Source organism: Chaetodon trifascialis, chromosome 11, assembly GCF_039877785.1.
Source record: "Chaetodon trifascialis isolate fChaTrf1 chromosome 11, fChaTrf1.hap1, whole genome shotgun sequence".
Lineage (NCBI taxonomy): Eukaryota > Metazoa > Chordata > Actinopteri > Chaetodontiformes > Chaetodontidae > Chaetodon > Chaetodon trifascialis.
The window spans coordinates 10,776,460-10,799,398 of NC_092066.1; the positions used below are offsets into that span (position 1 = coordinate 10,776,460).

The window sequence follows — 22,939 nt, forward strand, 5'->3', positions numbered from 1 at the left end:
ATTTTTTTATTTATTTTTTTTTTATTATAAATAGCCAAAATATAATTTTAATCAAAGAGAAACACTGCTTTTCAGAAAGAAGAAACCGGGCTCAAAGTTTGCATCATAAACCTGATGTTCAGCTGCAGACACAACTGCATTCCTCAATTTTAACACCAGGGTGCAGTCATGCACTTGATACAAGGCAAAAGATATCTGGAGATGGCAAATTAGAAAATTCATCACTATTACAGCAGCTTTGCTCACTATGTTCATATAGTAAAGAGAGCGTAGACTGGATAAAGAAAGGAGATATGGTGGGAAGACTTTATTTGGCTGTGTGGTGATTAAGCAAGGACCTGGTGGTGGTTTATCCTACTGTATAAATGCTGTCCTTAAATGGTGAAAGGATGGGCTTCTCTTGATGTCTTTAAAATGTAATACTACTACTACTAATACTAATAATAATAATATCATCAGTTCATTCATATACTATAATGAACTATAATTTTGCCTGAGCCAGAGGACAAAATTCTCCCTCCTGCTATTCACATGGCTGTGAGATTCAGTGCTGGATGGCTGCTTTTATGTTACCTCAGATGGTGGGTCTATGTGATGAATTATAGACAATAGGTTGAGGGCAGCCAACAGTGCATTTATGACAGATAATAAATGTGCACTGCCAAACCAAGCCAATTGAAGTGTGCCGTTCTGGAATGGAAAAAGAAAGAGAAAAAGGAGTTCATAGGCAAAAATTGTGATATTGTGTCAACACTTTATTATGCATCACCACCATGCAAAATCACTGCTATGAACTTGCTCAAAAATCAAACTAGATATAATTCACACATTTATGATTTTAGATTGGCTTGCCACTTTTCCCAAAGTGACGGAGTAAAGTTTCACGCACACTCAGAAAATACATCAAGAGTGTGTATGTTGCTGTGCAAGTCACACAGAGATTTGTGTGAAATGAAACAATGGCAAATGATCTATGGTTGAACCTTAATTCATAAACCATTGATAGTAAACACATTTTGTTCAATGCCCTTACCAGTGTAAACCTTTGAATTTGAGTGATTTGGAAGTCTTTGTGTTGCGTCTTTTTCACTGTTTTTGAAAACACTCCCAGATACTAGAACGGAGCCTTCTATATCTTATAATTAAGTGACAATCTATATGTAGATGATGTACATATTTGCAAACCAAATCCTTCTGCAGACAAAATGATTTCTCAGCATCAGACTTAATGCGTTTAGCCTCCTTTGTCCAGTGAAGACACTTAGACAATTAGACCTGCTGAACAGGTGTGTTTTGTAGTTAGCTACATGCTGCATTGACAGTTTGAATGAGCGCCTTTGAGAGCTCATCCAATCAGCTAAGGCAGTGTGCATTATTATTACTAATGTATCAAATAAAACAAATGTATCTGACTGGCCTGCTCCAAAAAAAACAAGTCAAAAAACAATACAAAAGCCACTCAACAGCAACAGTAAGAAATCTATGGAACAGTGGTAAAACTGTCAGAGTTATACATTTACAAAATATTGCAAATTGTATCATCTGTAATTTCATCTCCGATGTAATTTCAGGTTTATATTTTAAATCAGATGACAAACGAACGGTTAAACCTGGTTCACTGTTTCCAGAAACGTGAGAATTTGAAAGAATCGTGTTTGTCGCTCTGTACTAACAATGCAGTTGTACGTTTGTCTGACAACTCATATAAAAAGGCTAAAAATTAAGAAATAATTCTCCAAAGTTGTGGTTTTTATGGCACCTGTGGTATAATAGACAGCTCACTAATTAATCTCTTTACATCAGCTCACAGTATTACCTTAAATATGTGGTTGGTTAAAAAATATATCTTTACATAAATGTATTCTGTGGTTGGATTCAGCGTTTCTTCAGCTTTAATTCTTCATATCTTCAGTGCTCTGTACCGTCGCCCCAGTGTTGTTTCGTCCAGTGTCTTCTACTTTTGTTGCTTTTCATATTGCTGACCTGTTCAGAATACAGAACATGTTACTAACAGCTCAATCTAATGTAGCATAATGTAAGTGCTCAACATATAAAGCAAAGACAGTCAAGGTGAGTGTGTCACAGTGACGTGATACAAACTCAGAAAGTGACAGAAACCTGAATACTGTTAGAATCATTATATTTGCATACTTAAAGAGGGATAAATTGCAAAAAACAGCTGCTTGTAAATTAAGCTGTGGCTCATTATTCACCGTTTGTGACTGCAGGTTGCACGCATGCTCTGATCTATATGCTGCATATACACAACTGGTGCTATTAAAATCTAAAGCCAGGTTTAGCATTCAGCAATCCATCAATTTTAACATTTCCAAGAATGTTATTTGGAAGCTTTCATGTCTTGCAAACCATCAAAGACAGTATCAGCAACTTACCACTCAACCAGACTAACACGGTCACTGCTGCAGCGTCACCTGTACCACGGTATGAACACCACCAAAACACATACGGCAGCTTAGAATAAGGATTCATTTAATGATTTAAAATACACAATATGACATCTTCTCCTTCCAGTACATTCTCACCATGCATGTTTTGTCTGGTTCCTGCCTGTGCTTCATCAGCTCCTCCAACTTGAGCTCGTCCTCCAGCTGCTGCTCCAGATCGTTCTCAAAGCTTTCCTCTGCAGCGCTGGCACTCCTGTGACAGATAACAGGTTAAAACAAGACACACAATCAGAAATCAACTTGGAAACTGGAGGTACTGTGACAAAAGAACAATAGGAAAGAACTATTGTTATTTCCAAGTGACACAATTTCATTTAAGATTGAAAACAATTGTCCAAAGCTTAAGTCCCACCAACTTGTAATCTCTTATAACAAACAATTACATGGAAATGCTGGCAACAGAGACAGCAAGGTGTGGCAAAGCAGTTTCTCAGGTTAAACAGCGACAATGGATGAGCTGGGGAAGTGTAGAAGAAGACAATCATAAGTTTTGAATGTTGCCAAAAATGGCGATGACCCATCTGAAGGCGTTTCAGGTCAAATCTTACAATATATCTGCTAAGTACCTTGGTTTATATGTGAAGAAGGGGTCTGAAGAGGTTGTGGCCAATAGGTCACCACGTCCGAAGTCTGAATCCACAATGCTCTCAGTCTCACTTCCACCCTCTGTGGAAAAAACAAGGCATGAAACAGCTGTTGCATAATAACTCAGAAAACAAAATACAAGCTTTTTTCATTCGTTTTTACCTGAATTGAGTTCCTTAACCAGTGATGACATAGTGTTGGTGATGGAGTCAGCAGCAATGAGTAGGTCATTTCTCAAATTTCTCCTTGGACCTTTGAAACAGTTTCAAAATGTGATTACACACAGTTTCCAAGCACACTTTGAGACCACGAGCAAATGCTTGTGTGTGTGACTGTGTTACCCTGAGCGAAGGCCTCCTGAACATCCCCTCCCACGCCCATGAGCGAGTCCTGAGGTGTGTGAGTCGGGGTCGTGCCGGCAGAGTCTGAGTGGATTGGTGTGGGGATCTGCCGGCTGATGGTGTGGCTTGGGGAAGAGCGTGGAGAGCCAGGACCCTGAGTCTGCAACACATACAGACCGTTTCAGTGTGAACTAGTGCCACTGTGTTGGTATCTGTCATGGAGATACCTGAGCGTAAGAAGAATAAAACATAATCTGGATCAAAAGTTTTCTTATCAAAGCAAACCTTTAACGAACAATGAAACAAATATCTCTATATATCTCATAGCAAAGTATCTTCACTCAAACGTAAAAAACAGCTACGAACAATTCAGTTTTTAGTCAGCAGAAAACCTCATTTGCCCAAATAGCTTTAGAAGTAACAAACATTAAACACATGTTAGAAATGTGCGGTATGTGGAGTCATTAAGCTGCATTTATTCAACATGCTGCTAAAACTCTCTGCTGTGATGCTGTTCGAATCATGACTTCATGACATCTTGACCCACGGACCAAACCCAACAAGCTGATGCTGTCTGGCGAACACCGTGTATCTCCAAAGATCAGAAAACTGAAGAACTGAAGCATGTTCATCAATTTAGCTCAAATTTTGCAATACCAAGTCTACATCTGACAACAGCAAAGTATTTATTTCAAACACGCGTGCAATCGCTTTAGATCCAAGTGCAGTTTGAGTCTCTTTTTGCTTCACACTTACAGCTTGTTTCCGTTCTGTTTCTGCAACAACGCACTGAGTCTTTCTGAAAAAAGTCCAATCATTAGAACCTCCAGGAGGTGACAAGCATGTGGCTTCCTCATGCAAGATTAATGGATTAACATTGATCCTTTTAGGCTAATTAGATTGATATCCTCTCCACTTAAACCAGTATAGTAAGGAGTTCAGGCTTTGAGGAACTCCTGCCTTGTTGACTGCAGAAGATATTCCAACACCAAAGGTTATCCGTCTTAGAGGGGGGCAGACAGTTGCAGTGAAGCATAATCCCAAACTCAATATCCGGTTCTTAACTGGTCCGTCTGGACTCCTTGTCTGGCAGTATGAGGTACCTTAACATGGCTAACCAGGGGTATATGTGACATCACTTACAACGTGTGTGACAGAGGGCGCTTTGTGATGATCCAAATGTGAACAGAACAATAACATTTGGAACAAAGACTCCTTGATTTAAGTGTAAGTTTGTGCCAAATTAGAAGAAATTCCCTCAAAGCCATCCTTAGACGTCGCTTTCAGGAGGATGGGACGGACATCTGCACGTATGACAGCACAGAGGCATAAAAACAGCGACGAACAATTCAGTTCACTAGTTTTTGAAGTCAGCAGAAAACCTCATTTGTCCTAATAGCTTTAGAAGTAACAAACATTACACACATGTTAGAAATGTGCGGTATGTGGAGTCATTAAGCTGCATTTATTCAACATGCTGTTAGAACGGATGCTGTTCAAATCATTCCCACGGACCAAACCCAACAAGCTGATGCTGTCTGGCGAACACCGTGTATCTCCAAAGATCAGAAGACTGAAGAACTGAAGTATGTTCACCACTTTAGCTCAAATTTTGCAATACCAAGTCTTCATCTGACAACAGCAAAGTATTTATTTCAAACACGCGTGCAATCTGACAACAATGCGTGCAATCATTTCAGACCCAAGCGTAGTTTCAGTCTCTTTTTGCTTGACACTTACAGCTTGTTTCCGTTCCTCCTCCAGCTGAAAAACAATATTTTATGGCTCATGAAACAACAACCACAATGCACTGAGTATTTCTAAAGAAATCCAACCGTTATTTCCTCCAGGACGTGACAAGCATGTGGCTTCCTCATGCAAGTTTAATGGATCAACATTGATCCTTTTAGACTAATTCAGTGATTCTCAAACTTTCTCTAGCATGCCCCCCTTCAGAAGCTGAAAAAAATTCACGCCCCCCACCCCACAATTTTTGTCAATCATGAGCTATGATAGGGGAAGCAACTAATAAAAAAAAATCAAAGTTGAATTGTAGTGAAATAAATGACAGCACAATAGCATCCCACTTTTTTCCCTGACACAAATCATACTTATTTAACTTAGTTTTACTCTGTATTTTCCCCTGGTCATCCATGCCCCCCCATGCAGTGACTCTATGCCCCCAGTTTGAGAACCACTGAGCTAATTAGATTGATATCCTCCCCGCTTAAGCGAGTATTATAAGCAGCTTATATAGGCTTTGAGGAACTCCTGTCTTGTCGACTGCAGAAGATATTCTCACACCAAAGGTTATCCGTCTTAGAGGGGGGCAGACATGTTGTCTTGTGAGGTGCAGTGAAGCATAATCCCAAACTCAATATCCGGTTCTCAACTGGTCCGTCTGGACTCCTTGTCTGCCAGCATGAGGTAACTTAACATAACATGGCTAACCAGGGGTATGCGTGACATCATTTACTACAATGTGTGTGACAGAGGGCACTTTCTGATGATCCAAATGTGAACAGAACAATAACATTTGGAACAAAGACCAGAATAAAGCACTGAGGCCAGCTGTCACTCATAAATCCACTGACAGGTCTTTGAACAGGACTAACACCAGACACCAGCTGCAACTCGATAATTCTTTTTTCTGATGCTGCTAAAGGATGTTTACATGAATATATTCTTTTTGATCGGATGAGAAACACACAGAAGCAGATACTTCACCTATAGCTCAAAATCTTAAAATGCTTTGTATCTCTGATCTTTGCAAGTCTGAACAGAGCTACATTATTAGAGACAGGCACCCTCTAGTGGTCATGTTGGGTAATTGCTCACACATTTCCTCATCCGCAAAATGCAGTGCTTGCTTTACATGAGCAGAAGCGATCACCCTCAGCTGGGAGATACTGTAACACATGTGGCCATATTGCTCAGCACCTGCCTAAAAATAACAAATGGGAGCTGCAGCGCACACGTCCATGTCATTGTATGTAAAGTCTGATGGAACTGCAGCAGAACTGGTCCTGGCCCAGAAGCAAACTAAAGCACAACCTGACCGTTCCTCACAGGACTCAGCATACTTGTTCATGAATGTGTCTTAACTGTATTCTGTAATTGAGCCCTGTGAAGTCAAAGAGATGAAAGGCACGTCTGCAGTACCTTGAGAAGCATCATTAGCTGCTCCAGCTGCACCATGAGTTCCCTGCGACTCTCCTGCAGAGTAGACATTCTTTGTTCAAGCTCATCTTTGCGTTGCCTAACAAAGGGAACAAGGTGTACAACTCGATGATACCACAATATCACGTCGCTCCCAATGAAATCTGTAAGCAATTACAATATGTATGTTGAATTTCAGCCTAAGCACAAATGTCATGAACACATTGTACCGTGCAGGACTGAAGCAGGCAGAGTTACCTGAGAAGTCGTAGCTCAGCCAGCAGAGTGGGGTTCTGCTGACCCTTGTCAGGTGGTGGCTGGGAGGCCTCCTCATGCTGAAGGCGCAACCGCTGGATTTCCTGCAGGATTTCTCTGTGACAAGCATGAACATATGCAATTACAAGACCGGGTTATATTTCAGATTGTATGATCTTGGGCCAACAGAAAATAAAACTGCACGTTGCTACTGTGCTACACATATGTATGCACTGTCCAAACCTATATTTAAATCTAAACATAAACCTGCAATAACTGATTTTTTTTTATTGTTTTGGCCACTTGGGGGCAGCAAAAACAAGCTGTGACAACAACATTTCATCACCTCGGTTATTTCCACATCCAGCAGACACATTAGTTTGTGTCCACCTGATGAATGTAAGTCCAATATTCATTCTCTTCCAGCTGTTTTTGGTCTCTGGCAGCTCCTGAGGGCTCCTGGCTCCTTAGCTGCTAAATGCTCCTCTATGTTCACCATCTAGTCATTACCTTTGTCTGCCTGTCATTTGGTGCTGAGCAGATTCATGCACGTGGACTAAAAAATAAATGAGGTGAAGGCACTACAGTCACTTTTCACAACAGCTATAAGGAGGAAAAGTACAGGTGTTCAAGAGTCCCTGTAAGCCGTGACAGTGAGCTCATACAGCTCTGCAGAGCTGAGGGAAACAAGTGACCCCTGTCATGTGCAAGCAGTAATGTGACCCATTGCTTCATTTAAAAAATATTATTTATACCTTCATTAAAATCTACATACTCGTTCACTGTTGCCAAATTGAACTAAACTATTAACTATCATTTATAGATCTGATTTTAATCTTAAATTTATTGTTACTTTCAGTTATACAGTAAATCTTCTGAAATGCTCTTCTTTTGTCTTGTCCTATTCATTAAGCAATTTGTAAAGCACTTGGTCACTATATAGGAAATATAGTATATAAATAAATAGCCTTGACTTACCTCGCATGGCCTATATTTTATACAGCACATTACCTCCTTAAAATGCTCATATTTAGTAAGGAAATATCATACCTTGGCTAATAATAATAATAATAATAGTTTTCAGTAATGAAGTGTTTGTTTTGTCAGACCAGGAATCCCTTTATTCTCAAGGTGCATTTCTTGTTGTGGAATAGAGAAAAGACAAAGACAAAGAGAGAGGATCTGAACAGTATCACCAAGGCAGTCATCCCTAACCTGTTTTTGCTCTCCAGCTCAGCAATGAGCTGTCTCTGCTGTTTGTTGGCATCCAGAGAGCAGGGCAGGTCTGTGGGGACCCTCTGCTGTTGAGCCTGTTGGTGAAACCAAGCAAGAGAGATCACGTGAACTGGCTGTACCTCTGGATGATGTCACCCACCACCTTATCTCATATCTCACAGGGGAGGGGGACAAAACAGTCAAGTCACCAGCCATCCATCAAGAGCTGATCAGAGCATAACCAGGCATACGAGTCAGGTTAGAAATGATCACCACCTGTAAATCCCTTCATCATCTTAGCAATAAGAAGGGCTGGAATCCCAAAGGCAGGGTACTTTCTCCTCATCAGTGACAGATTTTTGGCAGGGGACACAGATGAAAGTTGCCATGATATTGTGTGCGATAAATGTCTTATGGTATATATATCTCACCGCGGCATCAGCAGCCAGTCTAGCAGCATAGCGGGCGATGAGACTGTGCTCTTCATCTTGATGGTTACTGCTCTCCAGCAAACTAATCAAAGGAAAATAGAGATGGGACTCAGAACATGAAACATTTACTACACAGGTACAGCAAATGCAAAACAAAACAAACAAGAAAGTTCAGTTTGGTCAAGAATCACATTAGTTCTTCGGCAGGAGAGCTTCATACGTTTTACAGCAGAGGCCTGCATAATCATGCTAAGCTACTTATGTTAAACCACAAAAGCAGGAATGAAGTTGGGTTATTATGTAAAAGTGGAGGTGAAGTAATCATTTGCTTTGTATTTAAAGACCAGAGGGGTTACTTGTACAGTCTGATGACTGATACAGGGAAAAATATGGTTATGTATTTGCAAGCACACAGTAAAAGCACTCAAACACACTCAAAGAGGAAGATACTGGGGGGGCTATTACATATAATACAGATAGCCCAAATGATAGATGGTAACCAGCATTAAAATGCACACACACACAAGCATATTAGTGCACACGCACACTGAAAATACAAGCATCCCTATTTTCATGGGATGAGGAGAGCGTGCGCCATATTCCCAGTGATTAAATAAAAACCAGTCAGCGTACACATCACCTTTTTTTTGTTTTTAAAAATTTACACAAGAGTTACTGGACCAAACACACCAAACTCATTTCAGAGATTACCTCATGAGAAAGCAGTCAAGTCTGAGGCACAGCTAACTGATTACTATTTAGTACCAATTTATGAACTAATCTTCACTTAGCATTTTGGGTTATACAATTTTAACATGACAAATATGAAACTATTTGCCCTTTTTTCTTAAATAAGTTTCAGTTATAAGTACATTATGATTGGGACAAGTGTTGAACTTAATATTAAGAAGTCATGTGTATACTTTTGGGGACTCAAATATGAAAAACCTTGGAATCAAATCCCTGTTCTCTTGGTAGAAGAAAACCCTGACTGACCATTTTGGATGTAAATCAGAAACAATTATTGCTGCTGAATAACAATGTCAAGGGGACTAGTCTGTAAAACTGACAGCATGCAGCGTTAGGGCTGTTACACACTCAGAATAAGGTTAGATTAGGGGAAGGCGGCAATTCAGCAGAGCAAATAGTTTCCACTGGTGGTTGGCAAACACAGCACCACACCAACTAACCATGTTCTAGGGTTGTTTTGGAGTAGATTCACATAGAGGCCAATCAGAGCATGTTCGTCAGCAAGTCTATCAGCAACATCGAGGTTGTAGTTCAACCTGGAACAGTGCAGGGTTTAACAAAACATAAAACATTACATTACACAGGTGACACCAGAGAGACTGGGGGTGAGAGGGGAGAGGAAGCAGAGAGAGAGAAAGAGAGAGAACGCCACAAAAGAGAAGAGGAGGAGAGAGGCTGAAAAGCAGCCATTCATGGGTGACTAGAGAGAAACAAGGCCATATTATGTTTGGGAGAGACACCACCGATGACGGCTAGGAGCACGATTAAGGACATGCCCGCCCCCCCCAAAAAAACCCTCTACAAGCTACATGCACTGTTTACATTCTACAAGCATCAATCACTCAGTGCTCTATTATTAAAACTACTGAAAGTCATTATTTTTGAGTCAAACACTCTACCCCCTACGATGGGCTATGTCAAGCATGCACAGTCTTTTTGATGTAGCTCCTGTATTTATAGAGGCTCTACACCTGCATCGCAAACCCCTGTAGTCACCGTTCCTTCCGCCAGGTCAATGCAGATTTAGCTGGGACCATAAAACGTCTCAAAACAGCAGCAACAACAAAGAAACGTACAGTCAATCCATCCAGAAAAAACTAAAAATAACAAAAAAAGTGCACATTGTCTTGTTAGTCTTGTTTCTGACACTAGGTGGAACCCTTTTGATTATTTGCTTCTTTAATTTAAGCTCTAAACCATTTATAGTTGTGGCCAGTGAACCTGAAAAATTGGCATTTTGGGTTGTTAACCAGCAAGCTAAAAAAAACCCCATTAAGCTAATTCTATTACTAATTAACTGAAAAAAACATTCAAATACCAGCTACTCACCTCATAATGATGGCTGCTATACATGCTAGTCACAGGCTAACAGTTAGCAGAGCTGTAATGATCTAAACACACAAATCAGCTTGTCAACACTAGCAAACACTATGTCAGTGTGTAGTTTTAGCTGGTACTTGAGTATTCACAATAACTACTCTTTTAATCAAAGTTATCATGAATTTTCTGTAAAAAATTAAAGGGTCACTGCACCAGTTTTACTCCTATTTACTATTAAAGGGGAGTTCTACTCAGCCGAACAAGCTAACGTAACACTGACATTCATATTCCTAAGTTGTTATGGCTAACATGTGAGCAAAAACTTGCTTACTTATACATGCAGCAACATCAGCATTAATTTGGAGTCGTGTTTCTGTCCACCTGATGAATGCAAGTCCAACTTCCTCTTTTATGTGTCTCATTAGCTGCTAAATGCTTCATTATGGTCACCAGCTAGTCACTAACTTTGTCCCCTACATGTATTGGTGATGACAGATGGACAGTTAGTTTTTTGTAGCATGATAAAACTCAATAAAACATTAAAGTTTTACGAAACCAAAACAATGATCTGAAAGGTGCTAAAATCCCCTGAGGAGCTGAGGGGACCCGCCAGAATTAATCTGTGGATTAGTGTGGGAGCATGACATTTGAATGATGTTATCATTTACCTGTTCGGAAGCTTATTGTGTTGCATTATGGTAAATGTAGTGTCCTGGGTTTTTTTTTTTTTTTAGAGCTTAACCAATGTACGGGACTGTGGATAAGGATATGCAGCCAGAATATGTCGGCATCACTCCTCCAACTTTATGGAGGTGCAATACTAAAGTCGCTAGCTCAAGTGGCCCTTTAACTATATTCCAGCTGTTTTAAGTCACGTATCTTAAAAGTTTTGCAACACAATCAGGTTGTCTGATATTGTTGTGCAAAAACTAATCAGTCAACCTCCAGAAGGCCCTTAAATCACCTAAAAGCCCCATATTATACAGTATATCTGCCTATGCAAACAGTAACTGCAATGTCAGAAGTTCTGATATGCGCATTAAGAATAACCTACAGAATGCCACTCACTCATCACATCTGCATGTTTTTTCTATAAGCCTGAGTTATGAAAGGGAGCGGTGTTCCCTAAAGAGACACTTTCTTCTGCAAGCCCAGGTGCAGAGGCGCTCAATGGCCTTTTTTTTAACAAGAGAAATCAGGATCAGCAATACCTTCATCCTACAAAATACAACATAAATAGCAAATGAAAAACCAAGCTATTCCCATTTCATCTAAACATGTTCACCAATGAGCCTAGGAATGTATACTATTTAACTGCTACAGCTTCGAAGCAATTCAAAACATTAGAAAAAGTTATTTCCAATTTCTATGTGAATGAAAAGATCGTAATAGACACTTGAAAATAATTGCCAATGATCTTTATGATGCATGCATCATCTAGCGTCTTTCAAATAGGCCCTTGAGTACAACAATGTGAACCCCTCTATAAGACAACTGGTTCGCTAATAGTTTCCTTAGGATGATAAGCATTCTAGTTTCTGCCCGATGATTATTATCTATATTAGATCACACATGCATTTGAGCTACAAAGGCATTCTCATACGCACACCTGTGTCACTTACCCTTTCCCTTTCAACAGATGTGGAGCAGCCACAGTCAAGGGCTTTCTTTCATTATTCTTGCTGTAAGGCAAGACATTCAGCACAAGAAACCACAAAGAAAAGAAAAAGCACGGTGATACACAAATGTCCACAGCGTGCACGCACACTTTGGGACAAAAAGGAAAAGAAAATAAAGGCAGTGTGGGTCATCGAGTCTGTGGGGCACGGGGCCTTTAGGGAGCACGGCAAACTGAAAAGATCTGCTGTAAAATCCAGGACATCCATTGTTCAGCTGTTTTACTCACTTTTTGGTGGAGTAAGGGTTCCCTGATGTCGGCATGGAGTGGGAGAGTGAGTAGTCATTGGTGATGTTCACTGGTCTTGGTGGCCTGTACAGGAAACAACATCTTTTTAATCCAAAACTGATGGATTTTTTATATTAAAGAGACACAAAATGCCACTTTTTTTCTTTTGTCTTTCATTTTCACTCTTCTTTCATCCAACCCTTTAATCTCTGACTTTCCATTTCCGTACTGTAGGTGACCTGCTGCACATACAGCAGTTTATCAGGCTGTGGCAACAAAGTCAGATATGATTAGTTCTGTAGCGTGTGGCACACAATGAAAACATGCAATGAGTGGAGGGAGTGAACCCGTGAATCAAAGAGCACAACAAGTGTTTAGAAAGAACTTTACAATAGTGACTGTCAGTGTGCTAAGATGGAGGAGACTTGACAATGCTGTGTATGATTAGGACAATACAAAGGATTCAAATCTACATCAAGAAAGATGTACAAAGACACATTAAATAATCAAAGCAAACTCACCACGTATCTCTGAGGAAAGTACAGAACAAAAAAAGGAATGAAAATAATTTATTACAATCAGCCCAGCAAACAGTGCACTAAATGTAGAAATTTCAGTCATTTGGAGAAAATAAACCCGGCTGATACTAACTTATAACAGATATATCACTATCAGCACATACTTCAACCAATAAGTAACAAACAATCGTAGTATGTAACATCTCATCTTGAATATTAGTATCTTGGACGGATCAACCAATATGGATCATGTTTTTGCTCTGGTTTGTTGTTCGGCCTGTTTGTCAGCAGGATTACAGAAAAACTACTGGCCCGAAACTTGGTGGAAGGGTGTAGCACGGGCCAATGAAGAACCCATTTCATTTTGGAGAAGACATGAATCGCCTGGTGGATGCATTAATTATTTTTCTGTGTCGTTAACAGTGTGAGACATTTAGCCTTCGTAGATTAAATACCATACATCTTAAAATCCAGTAGATGGCAGTAAAGTTCAAAAGTAACAAAACATAGCTAATTGTAGAAATAAAATGACTCCACGTCACAGAAAATCTAGAAAAGTGAATAACCTGAATCCTTTTAGCTGTTTAACAGTTATAAAATACTGCAAACTACAAAGGGAAGCGCTTCAATTTTGACCTTCAATTTGAGGGCAAAAGGAGAAAGTTGGGGGATGATTTGTGCACCAGAAGTAGCCTTATGCTCCTGATTTAGCCATTAATAAAAAGCACCAGTCTGTGCTTGTGTAGGCTTCTGTTTCATTATTCATATAACAACACAAACCATCAGTCAAGTCAAGGAAAAGGTAGAGGCAGTGTTGCAGAGCACAATCATTCCCAAGGCTGTAATTAAGCCTCATTGATCAGTTGACCCAAGAGATTGACTGGAATCACTTCAGATTTCAAGGCAGCTACAAGATAATTATCAGCTCAGGGATGAAATCAAACATTTCGAAATCTGAAACGGACTGCAGGAGAACAGTTCTGGAATCCTCTGTTTCGGTATTATAAAGGGGAAAAAGCAAGGTGACACTTACACAATATGAGCTAGGTTGAGAGGTTTATCTGGCATTTCAGGAAACATGGGGTGAAGAGGCTCTCTGCTGGATGCGCAGCTCAGTGACTTACTGAGGGCATGGGACAGCTTCTTAGCGGGGGATTTCTGGAGAGAAATGCAGTGAGTGAGGTGCCATTAGTTTCTTTTCAAGACGTACAGAATCGTTACATTAATGCAGCCACCTGCGCCGAACGCTCAGCATCCTTACATTGTGGCGAACAAAAAATAGCGACCGCGACTGGTCTAATTCAGACACACCTCCCCAAGCCCGCCCCTCTCCTCCTCCCCTCTCCTCTCCTTACCCATGACGTATACTCCTTCATTTGGTGCTGGTTGCTATGGGAACCGCTGGCATGCCCCCTCCAGAAGCAGTCCTGACAGAGCTGGTAATTATGACATTGCTGGCAGCGGTAGCGGAAGCCCATCATACTCTCAGTATGGCAGTAGGAGCACTCGACCGGGTGAAAGACTGCAGGGAGGAGGGGAGGGGTCAGACACACACATGCATAGAGATGGACAGACACATGCACACAAACAGATGTGATTGTAAACCCAGATATTTTGCACACTGCAGCGAGCAGAGGATTAATTTGCAATTAATTTAAGGACAGATGTGCAATTGAGTCTGTTTTGACGACAACATTCATCTCGTTTGAACCGCACAAAGCAGCGCGACTAAGGCGTGCTGTGTATGTGTGAGCTGTGACGGTGTTTCTCCTGCTCACTTGGAGGTGACTTGTGATGATGACTGCATCACAAATATGCACAAACACACACGCTCATACTCAGGGTGTAAGGTCCCTGTGGGTCATCATCACTGGAGGTGTGTATGTGTGGTGTGTTTCCTTGTTTATGTGTGCTTGACTGATTGTGTGCGTAGTGACTCAAGACTATGATACAAGGCTGAACTTTACATCCTCCCAGCCCTGCTAGCTTTATAAATATTCTGTGTGGTGTCTCACCGTTCTCCACATTGGCGAGCCGATGCATGAGCGGTAACCACACCAGACATTGAGGGGGCGGGTCTGACATCAATGTATCCAGGAATGTATTGAGGGAGACCTTTTTCTGTGGACGGATGACGCAGAGGAGAAGTGAGATTCAACTGCAAAAATCCTCCACTGCGTCAATGCTAAGACACAGATTCACTAGTATTACACTCTGGTTAATGAAGCCTTACCTGCTGTGCAAAGCATGCTCTTGCAGCTTGTTCAGTGTAGCCAAAAGAAGGTCCCTCAAAAACCGCCATGGGTAATTTGAGAACCTCCCTCAGAAATTGGTCAAACTGTGGGTACACCATTATTCCAGTGGAATCTGATATCTGTGAAAAAATATCTGGGAACAATGCAGGGAGACATTATACAAATGAATCAAACTAATTGTCAGTTGCCACCACAGTCGGCTAATTACAGTATTACACAATACAATTATCCCACTTATTTGAAAACAAATCAGAGTAAAGCAGTTATTCAAATCAATTGTTATATTACACCAGCAACACAGCCCTCCGTTTTTCCCCCTTCACGAGCCATTGCGACTGCTCCCACGGATTTTGTAGATTATGTAATAAACTCTATCCTTCAGATAATGAATAATGACTTCTCCCAGCCATGAAGAGCTGGGCCAGGACTGCTTCTTCTTTTAGGAACAACAGGCTAAGCACAGACAGAGATATAGATAATGCACACACTAATAAGCTTGTATTAGAAATTCCAAAGCAGTACATTACTTAGACTAGAAATTGTATGAACTTTACAAAGATTTATTACAGGTAAAATAGGTGTTTTTAATTTCATTTTTCACAATTACAAGTAAAATAAGGATTTGTTGTGCTGCTTACATCTTAATTTATCCAGAATTTTCCCTCCACAGATGGTTGCTAGGGCCATCTTCACAACAAAGACAGATATCTTGCCATGGCCATCCCTAAAAGGAGCAAATGAATTTTACATTATGGTCATAGATTCTTTTAAATGGAGCTGTCAAGGCCTAGAATCCTACGAACTCCACTGTTTTTCTAAAAAGCACGACCTTTAAAGGCAAACCTGAATTACACTGATCATTGTTCTTAAAAATGTTTAGACACGAACATGTTTTGACATTTTGAAGGTAAATAGTCTGTATTTTCACTCCACTTCAGGGTCACATTTCACACTACATTAGCTCACGTCAAAACCTCAGAAGTGAAAGTACACAAGCAGCCGCCGCCTGTCATGTGACACGTTAACTCACGGGTCATAGGCTGCCAGCAGGAAGTTGAGCAGCAGGCTGATGGACTGTTCCACATTGATCTGATGGGTGGTGGGCATGCGCTTGTTCAGCTGGTAAAAAATGGTGGACAGTACCACTTCCAGACGAGCCATAGAGAGGTCAGCGCTGAGGTCCATGGTGTTGACGCCGCTCTCTCGGAAAGCCTCAATGACATTCCAAATGTCAACCAAATGCACTGGAAAGCAAACAGGAAAACTGAACATAAACAGCAATGATGAGCCTAGTGATGCAGTTGAATGTACGCTTCATCATACTCACGATTGCATTTCTTCTGCACAAATCTGAGTTTGCAGGCTGTTCTGTATGTCGATAATCGTATGGAATCCAAATCTTGAGCCCCTGAGGAAGAATAACTCATCAAATAACGCTGGAAATGTCAGAGCAAGTTCATAGATAATGAGGAGGGAGAGGGTACGGAGGCCTAAAGCCAAGTCATATAAATAAATACAGACAAAATATATATTATAATATCTTAAACATATTTTTTCATATTAGTCTGTTTTTATTTCATAATGCCACTTTTTTCACCAGATGCAATACATTTTGATGTGTCTCTCAACAGCACACTAAAAAAAGGGGGAAAAAACCCCATACTTTAGTGTGGATGCTGGCTTTGATGCTTCTCATTTTTCTATTATGAGCACAAGACACACTCAAAATCTGCTTCAAATCAGTATGTAGTATGCAGCTGGGACACAGTTTAAGACTTGGCATTATGAAACAAAATAGTCACAAGGAAACACAGTGATGTGAAACAAAAACAGACTTTGGAAAAAAGGACATTTTTTACTACTAGATAAAAATGGGCTACAATGAACAAGAACTATGATGAAAAAAAACGAATCTTAAAAATGAAATGTATTAGTTTAACATTTCATGGTTGTATTATGTTTAGATTTTGTCCACATTTGCTAATATGATCTTTCACTCCACTTTGGGTCTCCATGGAAGTGTGCCTCCACACTGTCTGAATAGTGAGTGAGAATGAGGTCATACTGGTGTCTGTCTGTGTTAAAAATCAATCTGGTTGACACTAGTGAGGACACTAGATCTTCAGGCCATTTGCTTTACATGAAAAGTTAGAATTTGCCATTTTTATGGCCAGTGAGTAGAACGGTCTGGCATAGATCGCGCTGGGCTGGCGCACAGAGCACTTACTCATCTCGACAAACAGCTGCCTTCTATCTGCCATGTTGTCACCGCTCTGCCCGTAGTCTTCAATCATTCTGATCAAGGGGAGAAAAAGTCATGTCAGAGCCTGTATGCCCCTGCTTTCAACAGAAACAGCTCCAGTTAAGGCATTGGTTAATCATACGCTCTTCCTATTGCTATTCCTATTGTCTGTTGTGGATAATGGCCTTTTCTCCCCGCTGCGGTTGGGAAGAAGTTACCGGTTACACAGGAGGCTCAGGAGGAGCTTCTACTCTCAAGAACCCCTCCCGCTCAATCATATACATGCATTTATTACTATTCAATCTATGAATCTCTTTTTAATGCACCAATTGAAGGAACTAGTGGGACTGTATTATGCTGTGATTGCACCTTAAATGATTACATGCGACAAATAAACTTGATTGACTAACTGATTGACATGATGTTCTAATAGCAATTACCATTGCCAGACTACCAACCAGGCAATGCATGTAGCTGCCCAGGGCCCCAAATCTCCAAGGGCCCAAAGGCCACAAAGCCAGTCGGTGGCAAGTTAAATAATTAAGCTAACATTAGCTCCATGAGTTGGCTGAAAACTCTGGCTGACTCTTGAAAGCTTCCACCTGAAAACCTATAAAGAGTGGTCTCAAAAATGCACTTGGTGGCTAAATACATGACATTGTGCTAAAAGCTCCATGTCCCAGGGTAAAAAGTATGTGCGAAGAAGTTCGCCAGACATGCTAATGGTTGCAGCTTAAATTAGAGCAGATAAACATACTGTTTAATGTATTATTATGGTTGCTAAGTTATGATTGGCCAGTTGCTGTTTGGGGGAGGGGCTTCAACTAAGTCAAGTAGTTTGTGATAATGTGATGAGCTGCACTCTGTTTGGTAATACTGAATGCACCTCTAAATCAGAATATGAACTGAGATGACTGGGGCCTTATGGCAATACCATAGAGGGGCCCTTAGTTAATAAGGCCTAAATAAAAGCACACTTAATTAAACTACTAAAAACTAATTATTAAATACTTAGTGGGGGGCAGCTCATTTTACCCCAGGGCCCCATAGCAGGTTCATCCGGCCCTGGTAAATACACACTGATCCCCCCCTTTTTTTTGTGCATTTGCAAATTGAATGTAGCACACTACAGTGCTTATCAGAAATGTGTGTGTGTGTGGGGGGGGGGGGGCACAGACAAACTTTAAGTAAGACAAGGACAAGACTTTGAAAGGGGCCGAACAGCAGAGAGAGTGCTCACACCACGCCTCACTGCACTCTGTCCGAGGCAATCTAATACACCTAGTCATGTGGTTTGTTGCCATGGCAGCAAAGATCCCAGCCGCTCCATTCGTAAAAACATAGTGCTAGTCACCCCCCCCCCACACACACACACACACACATACACATACTCACACACATACACTACGCCTCCCGCTGCAGACTAGCAAAGTTTGTACAGAAAAGTTTTTTCTCAAGTTAATATCTTTTATGATAGAACGCTCGGTGGGATGATAGTTGAGAGCACAGTGGCAGTTCTTGGGCGAATGGCTTGAAAACAGTTTTTCTGCAAGACAATCATTCAGGCATGGTATTTCAAATTACTTTGACAGTAATTGGGAGACCCAAATATTATGCTGCAGAGACCCGTGGTGTGGAAATTAGAATTCACCTAGTGTTAAAAAGCAAACAAAAGCATACTTTCCCCCTTCCCCTATCCTATCTCTGATTCCAGTCAGCACAGGCAGTCACTTACGGAGCTTTAGGAACCTTTAAAATCCGGTTTAAGAAGGATTTATTAAGATGAAGTTAATGAATTAACCTGGAATTACAGAATCAATTGCAGTATTTCAGGAAATTACCTCACAGCAAAGAAATATGCTACAATATGGTAATAATGGCATATTATCAGGACAGGACAGAACAGAGCATCCACATGAGAATTAAAATAATCTACATTATAGTGTTTATATTATACAGCGATCTTCTAAATGACAACTTGGTAAAAGCTAAAAAATAATAAACGCTATAAGGCAATGATGAATGCACCTACAACTGTAAACAGGAGGTCTAAATGTACACACAGCAATGTCTTCTAGGTAGTAATGGACATGCAAGTCCATTAAGCACTTACACAATGAGTGAATGTAAAAGTGTACACAAATATGCACTGTTTTTTAGATTGACCCTGGCATGCTTTCCACCTCACAAGCAAACACATCCTGATTTCCAGCCCCATGACCTTCTCCGGTCTGCTTTCAGTCTGAGAAATAACTGAGATTGATACAATCTATTGCAAGAGCAGATATTACACCAGCAAAGCCAATACAGACTGCATGCTGGTGAAGGCAACACAATGATCAACATACCTTTCATACAGCACCATGGTTGTGTTTCTTTCCCTTGCCTAAGCTGAGTTATACAAAGCCAAAGCCTCCTTCTGGAAACAACCGTGCACAACGCAAACTCCTTTCTAACAGGAAAATATTACAACAAAAGCAGCCCAAATGGATGGGGCTGAGTGAAGATATCTGAAATTAGAAACTGTCAGCTAGGATACAGCGTGTGCTGCCTCTATCTTTAACTACAAATGAGAAGGCTCTACATTCTTGCACAGCTTTACTGGCTCTCTAGTTGCAGACCCCAAACCTCATTCCTGGAGTGTGCCCAGCAAACATTACTCTTTCTCTGTGGCATGGTCACACTAGCAGCATTAGAAAATAACTGCCCTTAAAAGAGCAAATCATCATATACCATTAACATTAAAGAGAGACTGGTGGGGTAAGCGCTGCCAAAAGCAAACCAAGGGTCTCACAGTAATGACTCACGCTATCTTTTAATACTGCACAGACTTCTGTTGGCCGAATACTCAATTGCATCTCAGGCCGGGAACAAAAAAATGCCTTATTAGCTGGTTATTTACATTATGAGTCTATTTCTGCAGCAGCTTGATAAAACACAGTGGACAGTGCTGCTAATTCATGTCCTCCTTGATGTATTTGGAACAGACTGTCATACAACATTTCCAAACACAAGCACTAACTTGAGTTAGAGAGCAATCTGTGTTTGGCTGGCTCCGTACAGTACATCGCAGCTGTTACCACTGATTGGCCAGAGTTATTTTTACATCACGAGACTATAAACTACTCTGGCATCCGATCCCATCCCCTGACAGGAATAAAAAAGCTGCGCCATTGACTTAAGGTTAATCACTTGGAGCTCAGCACAGCCAGAGATGTTGTGCTTTAGTGTTTGCTATGTAGGTAGTGAAACAGTCTTCTCTTCATGTCTGGTACCAGCCAGTGATGTCTGCTGGAGGGCCCTCTGCTCTCTGTCCCCTGCTGATGATCACCATGGTTTCAGCTGCAAAAAGGCCAAAACTTTGGGACCCCGATGTTAAAAGAGAGCGCAGCTACAAATTTAGGGTTTGCTGGTGCTGTGATTTTATTTACAACACTGTTATTGAGTTCTTAGCGCAAACTTAAGCTGAAGTATCAGAAAGAGCATAGAATGAAGGGAAACACAGTGTGCTTTCCTTGCAAATGTGTGATGTGATAGCCAGCACAGAGTTACATTTGCAATTCAATCACAAGCTTGTACTCCTGGGCACAGACAGTGACACGTTGTCTTCAAGACATTAAGAAAAACTAAATTCCACTACAGGAATATCAGCTGAAGGTAAGGGCAGCAAGAAAGGCAACAGGCACCTGATGGTAAATATTCAGTTCAAGCATCACCTGTCACCCCAGAGACACCTGTGTGTACAAGAGACAAAAGGTCTCATTGTTAGAGAAATATCTACCTGCAGGACTCCATTTCTTGCGTTTTTTATCCTCGCACATCCCTGTTTTTAAATCGCTGCAACTTGAACGGAAAACTCAAAGTGACAAAGTAGGTTAAGGTCGCTCCTCCACTGCTTGCCAGCCTCCAGCAGCTGCAGCGGCGCACTTGCAAAAGACTTACCAGTATTTATTTCGAGGCATGTCAGACAACATCACTGTTTTCCATCCAGGAGTGCGACAGCCGGTCGTGTCCCGCGGTGCGATCAGGGTTTCTTTGGTGTGGGCTGCTGCATCACTGCACGAAGCGGCCGCTGTGTACCGCTCTCCTGCAAGGCTTGTGTAGTGGAAATTTTCGGGTAGCGTACTGGCTGAGCAGAGCACAGGCAGCATTTGCCTCCTGTATGTGGCCTTCGCGATGACGTAATGCGGAATCTCTTCATTTGCGTCAGTGTGATACGGCTGCAAAATGTTCACGTTTGATACAAAAAGAGCAAGAAAAGAAAGGAAAAAAAACTCAAGCAAATAAAAATGTATATTTCTATATGCATGGTGGGGATCATGCAAAGATGCGTTCATTCGCTGGTTGAAGGATTTTTGCAGCTTTAGGAAGATGACGTCATCGAGAAGAAATAAGTGTTCTGTCAGTAAATATTTGTGAATGGAAACAATATTCATCAAAATAATAACATTTAAAACAAACTCGTTTCACCATGGCCACTTTTTTTTTTTTTTTTTTGCTTTAAGGTACTCTTGGTTAAACTTTGTAAAAAACCACGTAAATGACGCAAAACTGTTACAAAACAAACTTGTTAATTCCCTGCCATTCCCCCTGTGGTTGGGCAATTTGGTATCACTGGAAACATCCCTGCAGTAGATAGAGATGTGGCCCCAAGTCACATTTAGTTTACGCTATTAGTAAATAAGACAATCACGAGACTGCAGAGGTTTTGCAACTACAAATTAAAAAAAGGAAAATTAATCTCTCAAAGGCTGTATAGTTTTCTACTATTTGCACCTGATCTGGTTTGTATTAGAGCTTTTAGCACCTTCTCAAGAAAGGTCCAAGATGAAAATTATTTTGCTATAGTAATGCAATTGCCACAAATGGTGTATGGCTGCCTTGCTCTAGGAAGACCTGTAAAACAAAACTGAAATCAGACATATAAAAGACATATAATAATATGTTCTTTGGATTTTTAGCTTAGATTAATCGGCATCAATATATCATACATTGCTGTACAGGAGAAAAATACTGTAGCATGTTGTCATTTATAAATTCATATTAGTGTGCATGTGTTTCTACTTCTATACCCACAGCAGAAGACTCAACCAGAATTACGTTAAATCAACTAGAAAAAATGAATGCTGCTAAACAACAACACACTCAGTCATTGCTGCTCTTGAACGTAACTCACCCACTCCGAGCGCAGCCCCTTGTTGCTAAGCAACCTCCGCAGGAGATTGACAGCAACCTCGGTTGATCCGTTTCGAGAAAACTTTGACAACACACAACTTTTTACAGAACAGCTGCGGCGTTTCCACACGAAATAACAATAACAAACTTCAAAAGAGCTAACAGATAGCTGGCAGCCAAAGGTGTGTTAATACAAGTAAGTTGATAGCCAGCCATTTTTCGCTTTCACTTTCTGCCATGACAACGACCCCCCCTCGCTCATTAATTTGTCATTAGCTAAGTTAATTAACCGTTAAGTTAACGTTAGCTAAGCCACAGGTCA

At 40.8% G+C, this 22,939-nt stretch overlaps 1 protein-coding gene across 9 annotated transcripts; it reads right to left on the minus strand.

Moving 5' to 3' along the window:
- Positions 1-734: 734 nt before the first annotated feature.
- Positions 735-21,606, minus strand: dtna (dystrobrevin, alpha). Of its 9 annotated transcripts, none has more exons than XM_070973451.1 (23): positions 21,385-21,606; positions 17,428-17,495; positions 16,528-16,608; positions 16,231-16,444; positions 15,839-15,924; positions 15,179-15,333; positions 14,961-15,066; positions 14,301-14,467; positions 13,979-14,103; positions 12,428-12,511; positions 12,144-12,203; positions 9,642-9,737; positions 8,452-8,533; positions 8,021-8,115; positions 6,809-6,922; positions 6,554-6,650; positions 5,132-5,155; positions 3,392-3,551; positions 3,213-3,302; positions 3,032-3,131; positions 2,544-2,658; positions 2,394-2,432; positions 735-1,983 (listed from the first exon to the last, which is right to left on the minus strand). In XM_070973451.1, the coding sequence occupies exons 2-22, from the start codon at positions 17,492-17,494 to the stop codon at positions 2,415-2,417; spliced, it is 2,136 nt and encodes a 711-aa protein (XP_070829552.1). In that variant the 5' UTR covers position 17,495; positions 21,385-21,606; the 3' UTR covers positions 735-1,983; positions 2,394-2,414. The 9 variants fall into 9 exon arrangements, 8 of the variants coding, with proteins under 8 accessions (XP_070829552.1, XP_070829551.1, XP_070829554.1 ...); XM_070973450.1 differs by lacking the exon at positions 21,385-21,606 and adding an exon at positions 21,224-21,304; XM_070973453.1 differs by lacking the exons at positions 12,144-12,203; positions 21,385-21,606 and adding an exon at positions 21,224-21,304.
- Between the last annotated feature and the right edge of the window lie 1,333 nt (positions 21,607-22,939).

Coding starts and splice junctions, on each gene's coding strand:
- dtna (XM_070973450.1), bottom strand. Junction 15,925..16,230: donor CTGCTGGCAGCCTATGACCC/GTGAGTTAACGT, acceptor TGCTCCTTTTAG/GGATGGCCATGGCAAGATAT. Junction 3,303..3,391: donor TCAGGAGGCCTTCGCTCAGG/GTAACACAGTCA, acceptor ACTGTTTCAAAG/GTCCAAGGAGAAATTTGAGA.